This window comes from Propithecus coquereli, unplaced genomic scaffold, assembly GCF_000956105.1.
Source record: "Propithecus coquereli isolate 6110/MARCELLA unplaced genomic scaffold, Pcoq_1.0 Scaffold113, whole genome shotgun sequence".
Classification (NCBI taxonomy): domain Eukaryota; kingdom Metazoa; phylum Chordata; class Mammalia; order Primates; family Indriidae; genus Propithecus; species Propithecus coquereli.
In genome coordinates this window covers 2,335,238-2,356,272 of record NW_012135303.1, presented here as the reverse complement: position 1 = coordinate 2,356,272, position 21,035 = coordinate 2,335,238, and the positions used below count along the sequence as shown (strand labels likewise).

General features: G+C 36.1%; 1 protein-coding gene across 1 annotated transcript in view; it reads right to left on the bottom strand.

Annotated features, from left to right (window-relative positions):
- ICA1L (islet cell autoantigen 1,69kDa-like) overlaps positions 1-14,301 on the bottom strand; it is a 45,115-nt gene extending 30,814 nt beyond the window's left edge. Inside the window, exons 1-6 of the mRNA XM_012655260.1 lie at positions 14,140-14,301; positions 11,698-11,770; positions 8,281-8,404; positions 6,262-6,460; positions 2,606-2,731; positions 1,065-1,163 (exon numbers count right to left, since the gene is read on the bottom strand). Coding sequence (XP_012510714.1) covers positions 1,065-1,163; positions 2,606-2,731; positions 6,262-6,460; positions 8,281-8,404; positions 11,698-11,770; positions 14,140-14,301 — 783 coding nt within the window. The remainder of the gene's footprint in view (positions 1-1,064; positions 1,164-2,605; positions 2,732-6,261; positions 6,461-8,280; positions 8,405-11,697; positions 11,771-14,139) is intronic.
- Between the last annotated feature and the right edge of the window lie 6,734 nt (positions 14,302-21,035).

Genomic DNA, 21,035 nt, shown 5'->3' with positions numbered 1-21,035 from the left:
TGCATACACAAAGAGTGCGATGCGCACCATCCGGGGGATGGACACGCTTGAAGCTTGGACTTGGGGGGAAGGGGGGGCAAGGGCAACATACGTAACCTAAACATCTGTACTCCCATAATATGGTGAAATAAAATAAAATAAAATTTGCCCAAATACACAGTATGCTATACAGTAAAGCATTTATTATAGAAAGAGTAAAAAATAAAACATAACCTAATTCAAGGGCATCTTTTGAGCTGGAAGAGGCCATATCAGAACATGACTTAAAAATCCATCCCCAATTCTGGGAATATATCGTTACGAAATACGAACCCATTACCAGTACCACATCCAGCTTGAACAAACCAACCAGCAACACTTTCAAGTTCTACTGAAAATAAGGCAGAATGGTAAGTTAAAAGGTACTGAAAACCTAGCCTACCAGAATTGAAGAAATGATTATCACCATGTGACTCTACTGGATAAGCCATATGCAAAGAAGGTGACAGGAAGATATGGAAATGTTAAAAGCATTATAGCCAAAGAGCACCTTTCACTTGTCTGAGTTACAGAAAGAGCTGATCTAACACGTTAGTCTCTTCAGCTACAATCACACATACATAATCATAATAACTGGTATAATTTTGGTATCATGAATCCTATCTGTGACATCAGTGTAAGAGTAAAACAAGGAAATTTTTCTTTAACTTCTAAAATTGTCAGGTAGGTAATTTGGTCATTTTTGAGAACACATGACCACTTTCAATCACTTGTTCTTCTTAAGTTTTTCTTTTCCATAGCCTGTTCTTATGTCCTTTGCATTTTGATTTTCTTTTTAAGTTTCTCCCTCTTTTTTTCCCTGTCCCTACTAATTTCTCGAGCCTGCCATCAGTGTTCTCATGTATTTTAGTGTTGCTGGCAGCGTTTGGAAACAGGGAAGTACTGATCCTTGGCTAAAGGAGTGCAAAAGAATGTTTCCCAGTGTTTTACACATTTGAAATTAGGCTTAGCAAAAAATAGTTTCAGTGTTATCACCCAAATGAAGTGTAATACATTTAAACAAGAGAACATGGAAATAAATGTACCTTCAGAGCTACAAAATCATATGGATGAAAGCCAATACAGGCCTTGTGGATTTGGGACATCATTTGAGCTGTTTTCTCCCAGAATCCAAGCAGTGTTCTCTGCAGAAAAAGAAAAGGTGACACTACAATTCTGCTTCTCCTCTGTGACTTTTAAGTACTGTATTTCCTCACTAGTGTAGTAGAGGAATAGTTGCCAAATAAGAAGCTGGAACTTAATTAAAGTTTTAGGAACCGGGAAGCACTGCAAACAGTAATTTTGCACAAGAACTGGCATCTGTGGAGAGGGAGGAACAAGGGAAACGGCAGGGAAGGAACTGGCATCTGTGTCTGCATGTGCATGTGCCCATCTGTGTACTGCGCTGGAATGCACACTGGGGCCACCTAGAGTGTGACTGCAGCTAAGAGAATGAAAACCAAGGGATTAGAATACCTGAAGTATACAATAAAAGTACAAAAATACCAATCTCTATAGAAGCAAGGACATATGTGTAATCTTTATGTTGGTAGCATATATAAGCATTTTTTTAATTGGAGAAAAATAACATTTACCTCTAAATTTGATCTTTCATCTAAGGTTCAAGAAAAATTTACCAAAAAATGTGTTCTCAAGCTAACTCAAGTAATTGGAAATTTTCCTCTCTGCCTTGGGGTTCCTGTTTAAAGTGAAGGGGATGAGTGGAGAGAACAAAGGAGAATTGAACTAATAGCTATTGTGTTTCGGGTGTTACACTACACAGATGGTCATGTACTTTTATTTTCCAGAGCATCCCTTCTTGATTCCTGAATTCCATAATACTGAACTGAATTAGGTAGATTCCCTAAAAGAAGGAGTGAACATCCATTTCCATTTCCTTTAATTTATTACTCTTTTCTTATATAAGTACAGTCTATTCTATTTTGCTATTTATGAATATATGTTAAAATCAGTAACTGCTACTTATTGATATCTAACTTTTTCATTGTATGTGTGATTTGGAATAATAGAAGCACAAGTGAGACTTCTGAGGTTAAAGTGATAGGGGATGGCAACTTGGCAAAATGAAAAGAATGAACAATCTAGAATTAGAAAACTTAGTTTTTTAACCCCAACATTGCCATTTACTTTAATTCTCATAGGTTTCACATTTCTCATCCATAAAATGACAGAAAAGTTTTCAAACTTTTGGGGCCACAGCATCTTTGCTTAAAATGAAATTGTATGTAGAAGTTCAAAATCAGAAGTGCAGCAGCTCTGGTTGAACCAGGGCTAATGGGCCTTAAACTTTGCCTTCTCAACATTCCCCTTTTCAATTTCAGATGGTCCCTAAGTCGCTCTCCTAGGACACCAAGGAGAATAGCTACAGGAGTAGACAATCTCTAAGGTCCTTTTCAGTTTAGAACTTTATGATTCTCTGACTATCATAACCTCAATAAATCAATTATAACAGAGTCAAAGGAATCTAATCAATTATATAATTTTTGGTACCCTTTAGACAACTTTTAAAAAGGAATCTCACCACTCATCTTTACTGCAAGGACATGCTGACCATGGAGGTGGGTACCTGGTAGGTAGTGAGTGAATGAGATAGCATATTGCAGCGACTAGCTCCAAGTAAATCCACTTTCTGACAAACATCCATCTTTAACTTGTCAAAAGCAGCTTTGCTATTTCTCACTTGGATCTGTACCTGCAATCACAAAAATGCCAATTAGTATTTCCAATAATACAGAGATATACATAACATACAGGTTCATAATAAATATTTATATATTTATAATAAGTATTGATAATACATATTTTCAAGCATAAAGTATAATAAAGTAGACTAATTCCTTTTCCCTGTATTATTAATATTTCATGAGTAATGATAAAGATTTTGGCTATTTTTAGTACTTGTAGGAGATTCTTTCCAACAGATATCTTTATGAGATAAAAGATGGAAAGTGTATAGTTAAGAAAAAAATTTCCAAATAAAAACAAACATCTGAAACTATGCATGGGTAGTATTTAGCTAAGAGAAGAAGAATAATGGAAAGGGGGCCTAGTTAAAATGTTGAGAAGCATTAGCAATATTTCAGAATCAGGCCAGGTGCAGTGGCTCATGCCTGTAATCCTAGCACTTTGGGAGGCCAAGGTGGGAAGACTGCTTGAGGCCAGGAGTTTGAGACCATCCTGAGCAACAGTGAGACCCACATCTCTACAAAAAATAGAAAAATCAGATGGGCGTGGTGGCACACGGCTGTAGTCCCAGCTACTTGGGAGGCTGAGGCAGGGGGATGACCTGAGCCCAGGAGTTTGAGGTTGCAGTGAGCTATGATGAGGCCACTGCACTCCAGCCTGGGTGACAGAGCAAGACCCTGTCTCAAAGAAAAAAAAAAATGTTTCAGAATCATGGAGATATTTACAAATTTTAATAGAAGCTTATTATATTTTTTAGATGTATGATGAGTCATATGTCATCAGGTAATGTGCATACTCAACTTTCAAATACATTCATTCATTCATTTATTCAACAAATATTTACAAGGTACCTACTAAGTTCAAGACACGGTTCTAGGCACTGGTATTGTTTTGTGGTGAACAAAACAATGTTATTCCCCACCATCCTCAGGTAGAGAAGCACAGGGAAAAAAGAAGTAAATAAATGTACAAGATAATCTCAGGTTGCAAAGGCAGAAAATAAGTGAACAGCAATGAGTGACTACTTTTAATAAAATATTAACAATCACAGAAGCCCTTGGTGAGATCATGTATAATGTTTGAACTGGGTCAGAAAAATGATGAGTAGGCCATGCTAAGACCCTGGGGCGAGCATTTCAGGACCAAGGACAAACAAGGACAAAGGTCCTGGGAGTAGGCCAGGTAGGTGGCTCATGCCTGCAATCCCAGCACTTTAGGAGGCCAACATGGGAGGACTGCTTTAGCCCATGAATTTGAAGACCAGCCTGGGCAATGCAGAAAGACCCTATCTCTACAAAAAAAATTTAAAAATAAATAATTTTAAAAGGTCCTGGGAGTGGGAGGGGGTAAAGAGCTTGACACATTTGAAAAACAGGAAAGAAGAGGGTAGAGCATATCTTTCCTGACACATAGGAAGCAAGTACAAAATGAGGTTGCCAGAGAGACCAGGGATCAGACCATGTGGGGCTTTTTGGGTCCAGATAGAGATATGAATTGTATTCTTTTTTTAAAAATTGAGGTGAAATTCACATCACATACAATTAACCATATTAAAGTATACAATTCAGTGGCATTTAGTGCATTCACAATGTTGTGCAACCACTCCCTTTGGTTGTATTCTCATTGCCAAAGATTGTAAAGCAGATAGAATAAGAGGTTGCTGTGGCCTGAGGCCATATGTTCACCTACTTTATAGGGCTATTGTGTGCAATCAATGAGGCAAACCACTTACAACAGCTGGCACATAGTAAAGACTCCAACAATATTAAATATTATGATTTTTATTATGGGTTCTCAAAATATTTATGAAATAAATGAGCAAATGAATTTTATTATTCATATATGGTAAATTTAGGGGATATAATTTATAATGAGTTTATTGAGCAAAAACGTGTGTCCATATATAGATAGTTGCTTACAAGGTTTATGGTCAAACTTTGTATTGTAGCAGAATGAAAAATTTGATAACTTTTACTTTTTCTTATAATTATCATTTTACATGAGTTTTTTACTTAAATTACATTTTTTCTCTCTCAGTAATAAATTATTTTCTTCCTGGAAACAAATCTCAAAAGTTCAGATAAGCAGAGTAATTAGATCTATTATGAGGTGATAAAAAATTAGTAAAAAAAAGTTGATGGTATGGAGGATGCCAAAGAGTAAAAACAAAAGTGTGACAACCTTTTGTACTTCAACTAAAATCTTCAACTGAAACAGGAGCCGCACCTCTCACCTCTCACAAAAATCAACTCACAGTGGATAACAGACTTAAACCTAAGGCATGAAACTATAAGAATTCTAGAAAAACTCTTATAGGCATCAGCCTAGGCAAAGAATTTATGAAGAAGACCCCAAAGGCAATCACAGCAACAACGAAAATAAATAAATGGGACCTGATCAAATTAAAAAGCTTCTGCACAGCCAAGGAAACTATCACAAGAGCAAACAGACAACCTACAGAATGGGAGAAAATATTCGCATGCTACACATCTGATAAAGGGCTGATAACTAGAATCTATATAGAACTTAGGAATATCAGCAAGAAAAAATCAAACAACCCCATTAAAAAGTAGGCAAAGGACATGAACAGAAACTTTTTCAAAAGAAGACAAATAGCCAAGAAACATATGAAAAAATGCTCAACATCTCTAATCATTAGGAAAATGCAAATCAAAACCACATGAGATATCACTTAACTCCAGTGAGCATGGCTTTTATTAAAAAGTCCCAAAACAATAAATGTTGGCATGGATGTAGAGAGACAGGAACGCTCATACACGGCTGGTGGGACTGCAAACTAGTGCAACCTCTGTGCAAAGTAATATGGAGATACCTCAGAGAGCTACAAGTAGAACTACCATTTGATCCAGCAATCCCATTACTGGGCATCTACCTAAAGGAAAAAAAGTCTATAAAAAAGACATTTGCATTCAAATGTTTATAGCAGCACAATTCACAATTGCAAAGATGTGGAAACAACCCAAGTGCCCATCAATACATGAATGGATTAATAAAATATGGTATATGTATACCGTGGAGTACTACCCAGTCACAAAAAACAATGGTGATCTAGCACCTCTTGTATTATCCTGGATAGAGCTGGAGCCCATTCTAGTAAGTGAAGTATCAGAAGAATGGAAAAACAGGCACCGCATGTACTCACCATCAAATTAGTATTAATTGATCAAAACTTATGTGCACATATAGTAGTAACATTCATCGGGTGTAGGGTAGGTGGAAGCGGGGGAGGAGAGGATGGGTATATTCACACCTCATGGATGCAGTGCACACTGTCTGGGGGATGGGCATGCTTGAAGCTCTGACTCAGGTGGGGCAAGGGCAATATATGTAACCTATACATTTGTACCCCTGTAATATGCTGAAATAAAAAATAAATAAATAAAATCTTCAAACAACCAAGAATTTATAATAAAACATATATTTCTCAAAAATAGTCTGACATTTTATGATCTTGATTATTCTGTGGCAGTTCCATGTTTTATATATCAAGAAAAGGAAAAGTACAAATTTTCATACTTTTCTGAATTTTTCCATTTGTTTTAAGGTGTCTGGGTCCAGTTCTTGGGATACATCTTTCATCCACAGCAGAGCTCCTCTGTATTCTGTGCGTGCCTGCTCCATTCGATTAATCGTCATCAAGGTATCAGATACTGCCCTCTGACTGAATGTTGCTACTTCTTGCTTAAGACGAGACAGGGGAGTACACAGGGCCAATCTAATAGGAGAGAGGTAAAATTCAGAGGGTTGCACAAATATAAGTAAAACAGAACAAAGATTTAAACTAATCATAAAGCATATTTGCTATCAAGATGACTCTACAAACAAAAAATTATTATATTAAGATGCCTGGCCGGGCGCAGTGGCTCACGCCTGTAATCCTAGCTCTCTGGGAGGCCGAGGCGGGCGGATTGTTTGAGCTCAGGAGTTCGAAACCAGCCTGAGCAAGAGCGAGACACCGTCTCTACTACAAATAGAAACAAATTAATCGGACAACTAAAAATATATAGAAAAAATTAGCCGGGCATGGTGGCGCATGCCTGTAGTCCTGGCTACTCGGGAGGCTGAGGCAGTAGGATCGCTTGAGCCCAGGAGTGTGAGGTTGCTGTGAGCTAGGATGACGCCACGGCACTCTACCCCAGGCAACACAGTGAGACTCTGTCTCAAAAAAAAAAAAAAAAAAAGATGCCTAAGGAGATTTAGAAAGCAAATAAGGATAATGTAGCCAACTTTGAAGTATTAATAAAGATGTGCCTATACCTCCCCCTTTTTGTCACATTAGGAAATAAATCATTTTTTGCAACATCTTGGATGTTAATCCATGTATAAATAACCTGTCAAGTAAATGTGCCATTTAGAAAAGAGTTTCGAGGGTAACAGAGAATCTGCATTCATAAAGCGTAATATAATTAATAGAAAGCCTTTCATTAGATAAGTTAAGGGAGAACCTGGATTTAGAAGAGCAGATAAAAGGCTAAAGAACTAATGAGTATGGATGGAGTCCTTAGAGGCTGAGGATGAAGACAAAAAAACAAGTATTTAAGAAATATAAATTAAATCCAACCCTTCTACTCTGCTTTTGACTTAATTGGAGGTCCCTGCACTATCTGTCATTTCCTTCAATGGACTTTTGCACTGATGTGATGTTTCAGAATAAAGCCACTTACACTGGACATCATCATTACAGGCTGATAAGGACTGTTTTATTTTTCTTCTGAAATACAAAGATTTGGGCTATCTTTAGTAATTATAGGAGATTCTTTGCAGCAAGTATCTTTGTGTTAAAACATTGTGAAATAACAAATGGAAAGTGTGTAATTAAGAAGAAAAAATTGGGCCAGTCACAGTGGCTCATGCCTGTAATCCCAGTACTTTGGGAGGCCAAGGCAAGAGGATTGCTTGAGGCCAGGAGTTCGAGACCAGCCTGAGCAACATAGCAAGACCCCCATCTCTATAAAAATATTTAAAAATTAGTCAGGCATGGTAGTGTGCACCATAATCCCAGCTACTCAGGAGGCTGAGGCAGGCGGATCAATCAGTTGAGCCCAGGAGTTCGAGGTTGCAGTGAACTATGATCATGTTACTACACTCCTGCCTGGGTGACAGAATAAGATCCTATCTCTAAAAAACAAAAAACGAAGAAGAAAAGATTTCTTCCACTTAAAAAGAAAAGTCCCAATGTATTCATAGATAGTATAGTATCAAAAAAGTAAAAGAAAACAATGGAAATATACATATTTAAAATATTAACCATTCTGTGACTGTTACATTAAACCACTTAAGAATTATAAATACAGTACTAAAGGCTATTCTCCTAGGAATTAAGCAACCAAGAACATCAATCTTTAAATAATTATTTTGAATAAAAAATTAATGATTAAGAGTTAGGTATCAAAAAAGTTATACTGCAATATATTTCTCTTTTCTTTAACCCTTTATTGGAATGATCAGTGACCTTTACAAATAAGCAAATTTAAGTACACATGTCAAAATGTCATTTGCCTACAGATTTAAGGATGATGAAAAACCATGGTAAACCTTTGCTTGGCTGAAGAACAGAGTGCCTTGCCAGTGGCATCCATCATTTTGCCAGCTTGAGTTGCATCCCGTTCTGCTTGAAACTTTAAAAAGAGCCCTAGCTCATTTTCTTCCTCTGATATAACTAGGGAAAAAAATTACAGTATAGTTAATTGTTTCATTTCATCATTTGTTTAAAATATACACACAACTAAAATTCTCACAGCAATAACACTCTCTACTAAGATTTACTTGGAGGAGGAAGAGGAGAAATTTATTTCTAAAATGCAAATTCCTGGGCTCTGTTTCCAGAGATTCTGATGTTACAGGTCTGGGTTTCTTGTTTTTTACAAGCACTCCAGATGGTTTTGATGCAGTGAATCCATGGATCTTGCTTTGGGAAAGACTAATTTTGGGGTGACAGAAAACCCTAAAAGCTACAAGATAAAACCAAGCCACAAATAATGCATTTTCAAATGTTCAGAGATGCATTTTAGGATCATTGTCTCTTACAAAGTATTTGTTTCCTATTTAAACTAGTTAACTCATTCTTGATTCCCATCCTGGCTTCAGTTTCCTGTGCTTAGTATCCCAGACCCACAGCTGTCCACAATTTTGTAGCAGCAACCCTAAAAGTTGTCATCTGGTAGACTGTTATTCAAAGTGTGGCCATGGACCAGAGTTGATCCAGAATCCTCTGTTATCAGCCTGTGACAAGATAAGTAAAGAAACTGAGAATAACTGCATAGAGACTTTTACAAATTTGAGCATTTCACATTTGTTGAATCTAATAATTTTAAAAGTGAGCTTATATTTTCATGTCTTTTTATTTCACTTTTCTAAAAATTCATTTTTAAGTATCAGTTTACAAGAGATTGAAAGTATAATAAGCCACAAAACAAAAAATTGGTCCTTCACCACATTTTAAGAAACACTGATCTAATGTAAGGTAACCCTCTAAACCACATTAAGACTAGTAAGGGAGGAAAGCCCATAAAGTGTCCCAACTATAAGCTTTTAAAGTGAACAAAATGACAACAAATGTCATGCCAATTTCACCCTAGTTCAATGATAGAAAACTTGAAGTCATAAACTGAAATGGAAGTCCCTGGGTACCTCTGAGGCTACAACAGAACTCGGGCCTTCTCACTTGCTGGCTCCCCATTCCCACTGTTCCTCCCTCTCATGCCTACGAGGGTGACATGACCCAAGGGGAACATGATGGTGTTATGAGGGAGGGTGTCTACACATTGTGTAGTATCATCTTTAATAAAACCATATGCTGTATTATGCACAACTAGCCTGATCCAGACTGGATGGGATTTGGGGAGTCATGTTAATTTAACATTCTGATTACTTGAGAGATGTATGAATCAGAATTTCATAATATATATCTCAATGAAAACTACTAGAAAAAATATTCATTTGTGTATGATGATTCAGAAAGCCCTCTGAGAACTTGGACTACTTCATTATCAAGTATCAATTGAACGTAAATCATCATTGAGCCATACCTTTATCAATGTAGAAAGGGCAGGCGATGAGGCTGCATTTGTGCTGTTTCTGTGGTGGGACCTGCCTGCCAAATTCTACAGAGACCCCACCCTGATGTGTTCTTCACCCCGTTAAGTGATTCCCATAAAGATTTATAGCACTGGACTAACCTACTGCATTTGTCTGATGTTATTCCTAACAGAAGATGTATTAACACAAGTCTTTAAGAAAGCATATATTTATATATGATCTCAAAGTACACAATGAAATCTGTATATGTGTATCTCCTCCTTATCCTGAAATGCTCCACCAGAGTGCTAAAAGATCTAATGATGTCAAGGCAAAACAAACTTGCCAGTGTTTCTTCACATTTCCATTTCTATCGAAGCACATCCTCGGTCCAATGGTTGCGATGGCTTTTTACCGCTTGGTAAAATATTTAACATCCTTGGTGATATAACCCTAAATATCCTTTGCTTCTTTATCCTCCCATTAGTTTCAGTGACAAATTCTTCTGCCCATGCAGGCTGTTCTCAATCTTTAAGCTTATTCCCTGGACTCTAAATCTCTTCTTTTCTCCAAATACTCAACTTCTATAAACCCTCTTTTAAACTCAATTCCCATCTATGGAGTCGCCTTTATCAATTGCTGTAACATACAGTTATTTTTCGCTCCTAGGAATTGAAAGTTATATCACTATTCTGAATTCAATTACATACTATTAGTATCATCTCTTGTTTTGTTACAAAAAGTTGTGTCTCTAACTATTTTCTTGGGAAAAGCACATAACCTTGCACATGGCAGGTACTCAAAAAATATTGGAATAATCATGCTTTATTGGATTTCTTTCTCTAATTGGATAATATATAAGCTTAGATTATAAAGTGATGGTATTAATTTACATAGCTACACAAGAAAAGCATTCCTTGTGTAAATATTTACTAAATACTGAATATGTGCTAGACATTGTTTCTAGACTTTGGGGACACAGAAATAAAAAAAAAAACATAAATTCTGTCCTTAAGGAGGGCATATTCTAGGGGTGGGAAGAAAAACAATAGATAAAATCTATAGAATACTAAATATTGTTATGTGGACAGTGGGTTTTGAGGGAGAGGGATATTGCATTTTAGATATATGGTTCCATGAAGGCCTCATTAAAAAAAGGACATTTTACCAAACACAAAAGGAACTTAGGGGGCCCACTATGCAGATATGCCTACTGTTGAAGAGATTAATATGGCTGAAGAGGAGAGGGTTTTACAAGATGCCACTCTAATTAAAACAGGAGAAGAGATCCAAAGATTGAGTTTTGGTTTGAAGAGGTCAAGGAGAGAGGAGAATCCAGCAAAGGCAGGATGCTGAGAAGGAATAACCAGAAGGAGGAAAACCTGGGAAGCCAAGTGAAGAAAATATATCAAGGAGGAGGGATAATCAACTGTGTTTAATAATGTGATAAGCCAAATAATTGGTCATTGGATTTAGCTCTTCATGAACTTGACAAGAGAAGTATGGTGGAGTAGTGGTGATGAAAACTTGACTGGAGTGAGTACAAGAGAAAGTGGAAGGAAAGGAATGGAGACCATGCAAGCAGACAACTACGTCAGTTTTTTCTATAGAGAGGAGCACAGGAATGGGACATTAACTGCAAGGGCAAGTCAGGGTCAAGAGAGAGTGTACGTGATGGAAGCAAATAGATTTAAGACTCTGGAAAGGAAAACTGAGTATCAGCAAAATGAATCTGTGCCAGAGGATTTGATCAACTGAGGAAAAAAGATGGATACGGGGGGGCTTTGAGAACAGGTCACCATAAATATTCATATTTTGCCATATGAAACTATCCACAAAATAGTTCCACTACTTTTACATTAAATCTTTCATTTTCAAAAATGCAAGCTAATATTTATTTTAAATGAGAATGATCAGATATCTATGATTTCATACCATTGAGTCTTAGCTGATATTTCTCGACTATCTTCAGAAGTTCAGTGCATGTCTCTTGAATGGAGTGAAAAACCTTGAAATATAAATTTTATTAGGACAATTTAAAGAACCATAAATATAAAATATCTGTTATAAGCACTTCGAAAGCATAACATTTTCTTGTAAGTATTGTGTCTCTTTTATAAATATTATGTCTATTTTCCTTGGCTATGACATACTTCTGTTTTACTTTTAATGTAGAAAGTACATTTAGATTTCCCCCATGAAGGCTGGAAAAAATGGTGATAAATAGATGGGAGCAAATAAAATAACTGTAGAGTTTGTCCTCCTCTCGGCTCCAAATTATCTAAATAGCAAAAAGTTAAATCCAATATAAACTACATCAAATATTACCAGCCACAGATGAAAAGAGTGTAGATGTCTATGGCCATACCACCCTGAATGCGCCCAATCTCATCTGATCTTGGAAGCGAAGCAGGGTCGGGCCTGGATAGTACTGGCTGGGAAAAGAGTGTAGATAACCTCAGGAAGTGTTAACTTGGAGTCTGGCTTTTCTCCAGTATTGGTCTGAGAAAAACAGGTCAGTGAATTTACTGTAAAAATTAAATAATGTATCACAACAACAAATATAAATTACTTTTGAATTAATTTTTGTTTAGAATTTTCCATAGATATTAATCCCTTTATTACTACTGTTACTAATTGCTAACAGAAAAGAAATAAAATATGCAGTAGACTTTCATTTAAAAGTTAAGCACATGATAATTTGAGGTGAGGACACAGTATATACATGACATAATTCTTTACAAATATCTATAAATGTAGGTTTTCCCAGAAAAACAAGCCAGCATAGGTTTTAGAGTATAGTCTCCATATCACAAAGTCCTACAATGAAGAATTTTTATGAGACTAATTCAAAAAGACCTTGGCACTGTGTTGTAATATTACATTAAGCCCTAACCCTTTGATTATCAAATAAATTCCCAATATCATCCAGAAGCTTTAATACTCTTATCTCTGGAGCAGCTTTACTGTTATTTTGATATTTGGTCAAACCTAAGGAAGATTGATAATAAACACTAAAATGTTAAAGGAGGACTAACCATCAATTTTCCATATGAATTTAGAAATGTTTGAATTGGAATTGATATCCAAATTTGGCAACTTAAAAAGCATGTTTTAAATGCATATGAAAGAAGATTTTAGAAAAGAATACAAAAAAGATAGTTCTACTAGGATGAAGTGATTATGGTTGATTTTTTCCCCATGGGTCTTTGTAAGATTTATGTACTATTGCTTTTTATTTTCACAATGAATATATTTCTCGTTCTTAAAAAAATAGTACAAATTGTGGGAGAAAGTTCTTGGTTGATTCCAAATATTTGTCTAATAAACAAATTTACACTGAATATAAAATATATCACTCACAAATAACCTAATATGTAAAACAATACAAAAACATCATATATTCCCACTTCTTGAGAATATATCTAGAAACAGTGACAAGTTCTCTTAACATTAAAATATATATCACATATAATAGTAAAGTCCCTTCATTTTTTCACAGTTGTCATTGAATCCTAAGAGGAATACTTATCGACATGAATAGTAAAAGCTTGTTAATTTGTTATATATTTCCATATTATGACCAAGACATAAGCTTATTGTTTGCAGAATGAAATACTTAGATCAAGACCTATACAATTAGACCTTTATTTTTAAGAATCCCAACATAATGATTATATTCCAAGTGTAACAGAACCTTGCTTGGAAATATTTATAAGGTTTATCTTAAATTAGTGTATGTATATGGAATTAGTAAATCTGCATTTAAAAATTCAGACTTTTTCACTCATTTACATGATACTCTCCTCTAATTAGCCTAATTAGTTAAAAGTATAAAACATTTATAGGTTTAAAGTTGTTTCATGGCAATTACTTCTTTTATTTAAAATGAAAAACACCCAAAAAAGGCATTATGAAATACTTCAATAAGGGTATTCGTTAACAAAAAGATAACAAAAACTCTTAACTTTTCTTCATTCACTGTTTGATTTTAATTAATTTATTTCAGTGAGGTATAAGACTTCACATCAAAGTACTACAAAATAGTGTGAGATGATATATAATGAGTATATGGTTCCAACCAGTAATTTAATTAATTCATTAACGTTTAGCTTAAAAACTATAATACATGTGCCAGAGAAATTACCTAATTCGTAATTTATCTAATTTAGTAAATAACAATTCTGCAAATTCTTAGTTTGTGAGAATTGTGATCTACTATTCAGAGCTCTGATTGGCAGTTGGATACAACTAAACATTCTATTATCAAACTTACATTTATCTCCATAAGCTCTTCAGTGTGAAAGTGTGTCGTAATTCCCCCTGGAGTCCCAAATACAATCAATAATATGCAATACACAGAATACTCAAATTTACCTCAAGTTTAGCATCCAGTTCAGCATCAGATGCCACCACGTGCTCATCCTCTTTTTTTCCTGTTGCTTTGATAAAGACCTGTTTAGTTTTCCAGTATTTCTTTTGCATTCTGCTGACTACTGACTGGTTATCTTCTGGTCTGGGTTGCCCAAAGGAATCCATGGAGTGGCTACAATGAATAGACTAAAATTAAACTTCTTAAAAAAATAAATATCTACTTAGCTATTTAATCTAATTGACAAACTGAAAAAATACTAAAGAGGATATTAATGTTCACAAACATGCTATTGCTTACTTTGTGTGAGCTAAATTTATGTTATAACTTGTACAAGAAACAGGCAAAAGATTAATGATACACTAATTTCAGTTAGGTGACAAAGGTAATAAAATTTATGATTTTTGCAATTATGTCTAAAAATAATTCTATTTGACCTATCTCTATTTATAGATGTTTATTAGTTTCTAATGTTTGCTTTTGTAATAATACTGTAAAATGAACAGACTTATACACACATCTTTAAATACTACTATCATTTCCTTAGGAAAACTTCCTATAGTTATAATTGCTATGTAAGACAAACACACATTTAAGAAATATTCTCAGATATGCAAAGATTCAGATACATACCCTTTAAAAATCACTCAAAGAAATACTTTAATATCCAATAAATCAACAAAAATAAGGACCTTATTTATAAGGTATAGGAGAAAGATGTAATAAAAGAAATAGAGATGGACATTGTAAATTGTAAACATAAAAATTTATGTTTAACTGTTCTTAACGTGGTTAACATGGCTATATAAGGAAATGCAAATGTGAAAAGTATTTCTTAAGGAGATATAAAAAGAAGAAATAATAATAATAGTTTGACTCTAAAGCCCAAATTATTCCAATGAAATGTGGGAGTAGGAACAAAAGAGAGGTACTAAAATATGTGACTCATTCATCACTTCCAGGCACATCAACAGATACTATTGTATTCTTCATGTTGGTAAAGAAATAGAGGTTCACTTTCTTTTTATTTTGAATTACTAATTAAATAAAAATAGCATATCTAATTTCCAAATTACTAGGGGCAAAACAAAAGAGCCAGAGAAACTTTAGCAAAAGCAAAAGACAGGGTGGGAAAAACAGGAGTAAGGCAACATAACACAGTATAAACCAAGATGGTGGAATAAGAACAATAATATTATTTAGTATGATAAATGCAAACTTCTTCTTAAATATACAAAGAATCTCAAATCATTAAAAAAACGCAAAATCCAACTAAATGCTATTTGAGAACCACCTAAGACAAAATGACACAGAAATAATAAAGGTATAGGTGAAGAGATACCAAGTAAATACAAACAAAATGAAATCAGGATATGATACTAATATTAGACAAAGTAGATTTTAATAAAAAGCCTAAAATAGAATAAAGATAAACTGTGACATCCCCAAAATGGCCACTTTTCCAGATACCCTCTGGATATTGTTCTTTGGATATCCTCCTAGATTCTTGGGCACTATAGATTAGTCACCATTTAATTACTGAGCCTCATAGCTTAGCTGGATATAATTTGGTATAGAAATGGAGTTTAATCTTGCGTACATAGGATACTTGGAATTGATATAAACATTATACTGTTCTGACACATAGAGAGTCGTGAGGGAAATTTGCAATGTTTTTCTTTCCTTCCCTTTTCCTTTTGTTTTCCTCTCCTTTTCCTCACAGAGTCTTGTTTTGTCACCTGGGCTGGAGTGCAGGGGCATCATCATAGCTCACTGCAACCTGAAACTCCAAACTCCTGGGCTCAAGCGATCCTCCTGCCTCAGCTTCCTGAGTAGCTGGGACGACAGGTGCATGCCACGACACCAGGCTAATTTTTGTATTTTTACTAAAGATGAAGGTCTCACTGTTGCTCAGGCTGATCTCATACTCCTGAGCTCAACCAATCCTTCTGCCTAGGCCTCTCAGAGTGTTAGGATTACCAGGCCTGGCCAACTTGGCAATTTTTCTTTCCCATCCAGATTCTGTCTGCTTTTGGTTGCTTTCAACTGCTTTCAAGTTCCTCCTCCACATCCCATTTTATAATTGTTATCAGCATGAGGATCAGTCTGATTGTATGACAAACTGCTAATCTCCTCTACTAAACTGACTGCAGGCTTAGGCCTGATCAGTTAAGAGAACAAAATACTAGAAAGTAAATTTATTCTAAGTGTTTTAATTTTTTGGCAGCCATTAAAAATAGCATGTTTTCTTGATTTCTTTTTCAGATAGGTCATTGTTAGTGTGTAGAAATGCCACTGAAATTTGTATGTTGATTTTGTATCCTACAACTTTACTGAATTTGTTTATTACTTCTAAGAGTTTTTTGGTGGAATCTTTAGGGTTTTCTAAATATAAGACTATGTCGTCTGCAAACAGAGACAACTTAACTTCTTCATTGCTGATTGGAACGTCTTTTCTTTCTTTCTCTTAACTGCTCTGGCTAGGACTTCTAATACAATACCATGCCAAACAAAAGTGGTGAAAGCGGCCATACTTGTCTTGTTCCTAATCTCGGGGGAAAAATTCAACTTTTCACAATTGAGTATGATGTTAGCTATGGCTTGTCATGTATGGCCTTTATCATGTTGTACACTCCTTCTGTATCTAATTTGTTAGGGGTTTTTACCATGAAAGGAGGTTGAATTTTGTTAAATGCCTTTTTTTGGTATCTATTGAAATAATCATATAGTTTTTGTCTTTCATTCTGTTAATATGGTATATCACATTTATTGATTTGCATATGGTGAACTATCCTCCCATCCCAGGGATAAATCCCCACTTGTTCACAGTGATCCTTTTAATGTGCTGCTGAATTCAGTTTGCCAGCATTTTGTTGATGATTTTTGCATCTATGTTCATCAGGGATATTGGCATGTAATTTTCTTTTCTTGTAGTGTTCTTGTCTGGCTTTGCTATCAGGGCTTCAAAAAATGAGTTTGGAAGTTTTCCCTCCTTCTCAATTTTTGGAAAGAGCTTGAGAAGGACTGGTATTAGTTCTTTAAATGTTTGGTAGAATCTGGACGCCATCAGGTCCTGGGTTTTTTTTTTGTTTGTTTTGATTTTGTTTTTTTGATGGGTGACATTTTATTACTGATTCAATTTCCTTACTCATTATTGGTCTATTCAGATTTTTAATTTCCTCATGATTTAGTCTTGGTAGGTTGTATGTGTCTAGGAATTTATTTCTGCTAGGTTATCCAATTTGTTGCCATATAATTAATTGTTCATGGTAGTCTATGATCCTTTGTATTTCTATGGTATCAGTTATAATGTCTCCTCTTTCATTGTTGATTTTATTTAAGTATGTTCTCTTTTTTTCTTAGTCTAGCTAAAGGTTTACCAATTTTGTTTATCTTTTCAAAAAACCAACTCTTAGTTTTTTTTGTTTTTTCTATTGTTTTTCTAGTCTCTATTTCATTTATTTCTGTTCTGATCTTTATTATTTCCTTCCTTCTACTAATTTTGGGCTTAGTTTGTTCTTTTTCTAGTGCCTTGAGGTGTAACATTAGGTTGTTTATTTAGGATCTTTCTTCTTTTTTGTTGTAGGTATTAACTGCTATAAACTTCCCTCCTCAAGCTGCTTTTGCTATATCCCTTAAGTTTGGGTATGTTGTATTTCCATTTTTGTTTCAAGATTTTTTAAATTTTTCTTTTAATTTCTTACTTGACCCATTGGTTGTTTAGGAACATGATGTTTAATTTCCACATATTTGTGAATTTTCCAAAATTCCACCTATTATTGGTTTCTAGTTTCATACCATTGTAGTTGGAAAAGATACCTGATTTAATTTTAGTCTTCTTAAATTTGATAAGACTTGTTTTGTGGCCTAAGATATGATCCTGGAGAACATTCCATATGTACTTGAGAAGAATGTGTATTCTGCTGCTGTTGAACAGAATATTCTTCAGATGTCTGTTAGGTCCATTTGTACTAAAATATAGTTCAATTCCAATGTTTCCTTATTGAATTTGTCTGGATGATTTGTCCATTGTTGAAAGGGGCTTATTAAAGTCCCCCACTATCATTTTATTGATGTCTATCTCTCTCTTCAGATCTATTAACATTTGCTTTATATATGTTTATTCTTCAATGTTGGGTGCGTACATATTTGAAATTATTATCTTGATGAATCAATCCCTTTGTCATTATATAATGACCTTCTTTGTCTCATTTTACAGTTTTTTGAGGCAAAGGCTATTTTACCTGATATAATTATATCTATCCCCACTCTCTTTTGGTTTCCATTTGCACAGCATATCTTTTCCATCCTTTCACTTTTAATCTATGTGTGTCTTTTAGAATGAAATGAGTCTCTTGTAGACAGCATATAGGTAGGTCTCTTTTTGTTTTTGTTTTTTTATCCATTCAGCTACTCTATGTCTTTTGATTGAAGAATTCAATCCATTACATTCAAGGAAATTATTGATAGGTAAGGACTTAGTACTGCCATTTTGTTAATTGTTTTCTGGTTGCTTTGTAGATCCATTGTTTCTTTTTTCCTTCTTTGCCTTCTTCCTTTGTGATTAGATGATTTTCTCTACTGGTATGCTTTGATTCCTCACTTTTTATCTTTTGTTTTTCTACTACAGGTTTTTGCTTTGTGGTTACCATGAGGCTTACACAAAATATCTTATAGTTATAACAGGCTATTTTAAAGCTAACAACTTAACCTTGATCCTATGAAATAACTCTATACTTTACTCCACCTTGTCCCTGTATTTATGTTTTGATAGCATGATTTACATCTTTTTATATTGTACATCCCTTAACAAATTAGCTATTTGTAATAGTTTTGCCTTTTAACACTCATAATAAAGATATAAGGATTTGCACACACCATTACAGTATTAGAGTATTCTGAGTTTGTGTACTTACTTTCACCAGTAAATTTTATACTTTTTGATGAGTTTGTGTCACTCATTAGCATCCTTTTCTCTCAGCTTGAAGAACTCCCATTAGCATTTCTTGTAAGGTAAGTCTGATGGTAATGAATTCCCTCAACTTTTGTTTGTCTGGATAAGTATTTCTCTCTCCTTCATTTCTGAAGGACAGTTTGCCAAGTACAGTATTCTTGGTTGGCATGGGTTTTTTTTCCTTCAGCACGTTGTATTTATCATCCTACTCTCTCCTGGCCTATAAGATTTCTGCTGAGAAATCCACTGCTAGCCTTATTGAAACTCCTTTATATGTGATTTGTTTCTTTTATCTTGCTGCTTTTAGGATTCCTTGTCTTTGATTTTTTGACAGCTTAATTATATATCAGTGTAGTCTTGTTTGGATTGAATCTGGAGACCTTTGACCTTCCCACACCTGGATATTCATATCTTTCCCAAGATTTGGAACAATTTTTGCCAATTATTTATTTATTTAAGCTTTCTACTCCTTTTTTTCTTCTCCTCCTTAAACTCTTATAACTAGAATATTAGCTCTTTTGAGCAAATATTGTAATTTTTAAATCTTGTAAACTTTCTTCATTCTTTACTTTTTTCTGACTGTATACGTGCCAATAACTTGTCTTCAAGTTCACAGATTCTTTCTTCTGCTTGATCAAGTCTGCCACTGATGCTCTCTTTTGCATTTTTCATTTCATTCATGATATTTTTCAGCTCCAAAATTTGTTTGATTTTTGTTAATAATTTCAATCTGTTAAATTTCTTATTTTGGTCATTTATTGTTATCCTGATTTCACTGAATTGTTTCTCTGTATTTTCTTGAAATTCATTGAGCTTCCTTAACACACTGACTGCCACACTAGAAAAAATTTTTTCCTTGGGGCCATGGTGTTTTATTATGAAAATAGAATAAAAACTTCAAAAACAGGATGGCGGATTAGGGGTGACCTCCTGGCTCTCTGCTCCCAGAGTGCGAGGTGAAAAACGCGGACACCCACATGCGAGTGAGGCGCTCCCCTGCAGGATTGGCTTCGTGAATCTACAGAGAGGCAGCGAGGGACAGGCAACCCCGCGGATAGAGGCAGGTGAACTCGAAAAACATTCGCAAATTACCAGAGAGTTGGGATAAAGGGGAAAGGCAGCGCGGGACAGCCGCGCCCCGCAGCCGGCTCGCCCGCGCCCCACGGCAGGCACTCCCGAGCGGGGAGTTCTGACTCACAGGAAGACGACTCTTCCCTCACCCCACTCTCACGCAGGCAGGGAAGTGCTGGAGGTCGGTGCAAGGTGGTGGCGCAGACCGACAGGCGGTGGGGAGCCGAGACAGGATCTGGGTCCATTTCGAATGCGGCGGAGCGCGGCGCTGGGTCGGCATCTGAGGGGAGGGACTGGCCCGAGTACGCGCTCGGAGTCCACAGGGGAGAGTTTGGAGGCGGCTTCTTGCCACAGGAGACCGCCAGGACTGGATCGGGGGAGGGGAACTCCATAAAAGAGGGTCTACCCGTGGAAATCGCTGAAAGTTCCGTGGGTGCTGGGAGGGACACAGCACAGAGGCGCTGTGGGTAGGGTGCTTGGCGGGCCGGCAGGCGGCCCTGGGGCACACCTCTGGGAATAGGCAACGGTGGACCCCGGCTTCGGATGCCCTCCCGGTGCAGTCGGCTTCAGCGCTGACTAGCAGGGGGTGGGCAGCTGCAATTCGGGGACCCCAAAGCCTGCGACTGCGGGGATTTGTTGCCCGGGCGTCCGCCTGAGTCATAGCCGCTGCCTCTACGGCAGAGCTGGTCGCGCTCTGCGAGGAGAGGCGCGCGCAGCACTTTTTCTCCCGAATCTGCGGAGTCTGTCGCAGCCGCAGACTCAAGCCCCGCCTCTGAAAGGGCAGAAAAGAGAGAAAGAGCGATATTGCTGCCGAGTTTCCAGGCGGTCTCCGGCGGCCCTGTTCCACTCAGTCGCTGGCGCTGTCCGCAAAATGAC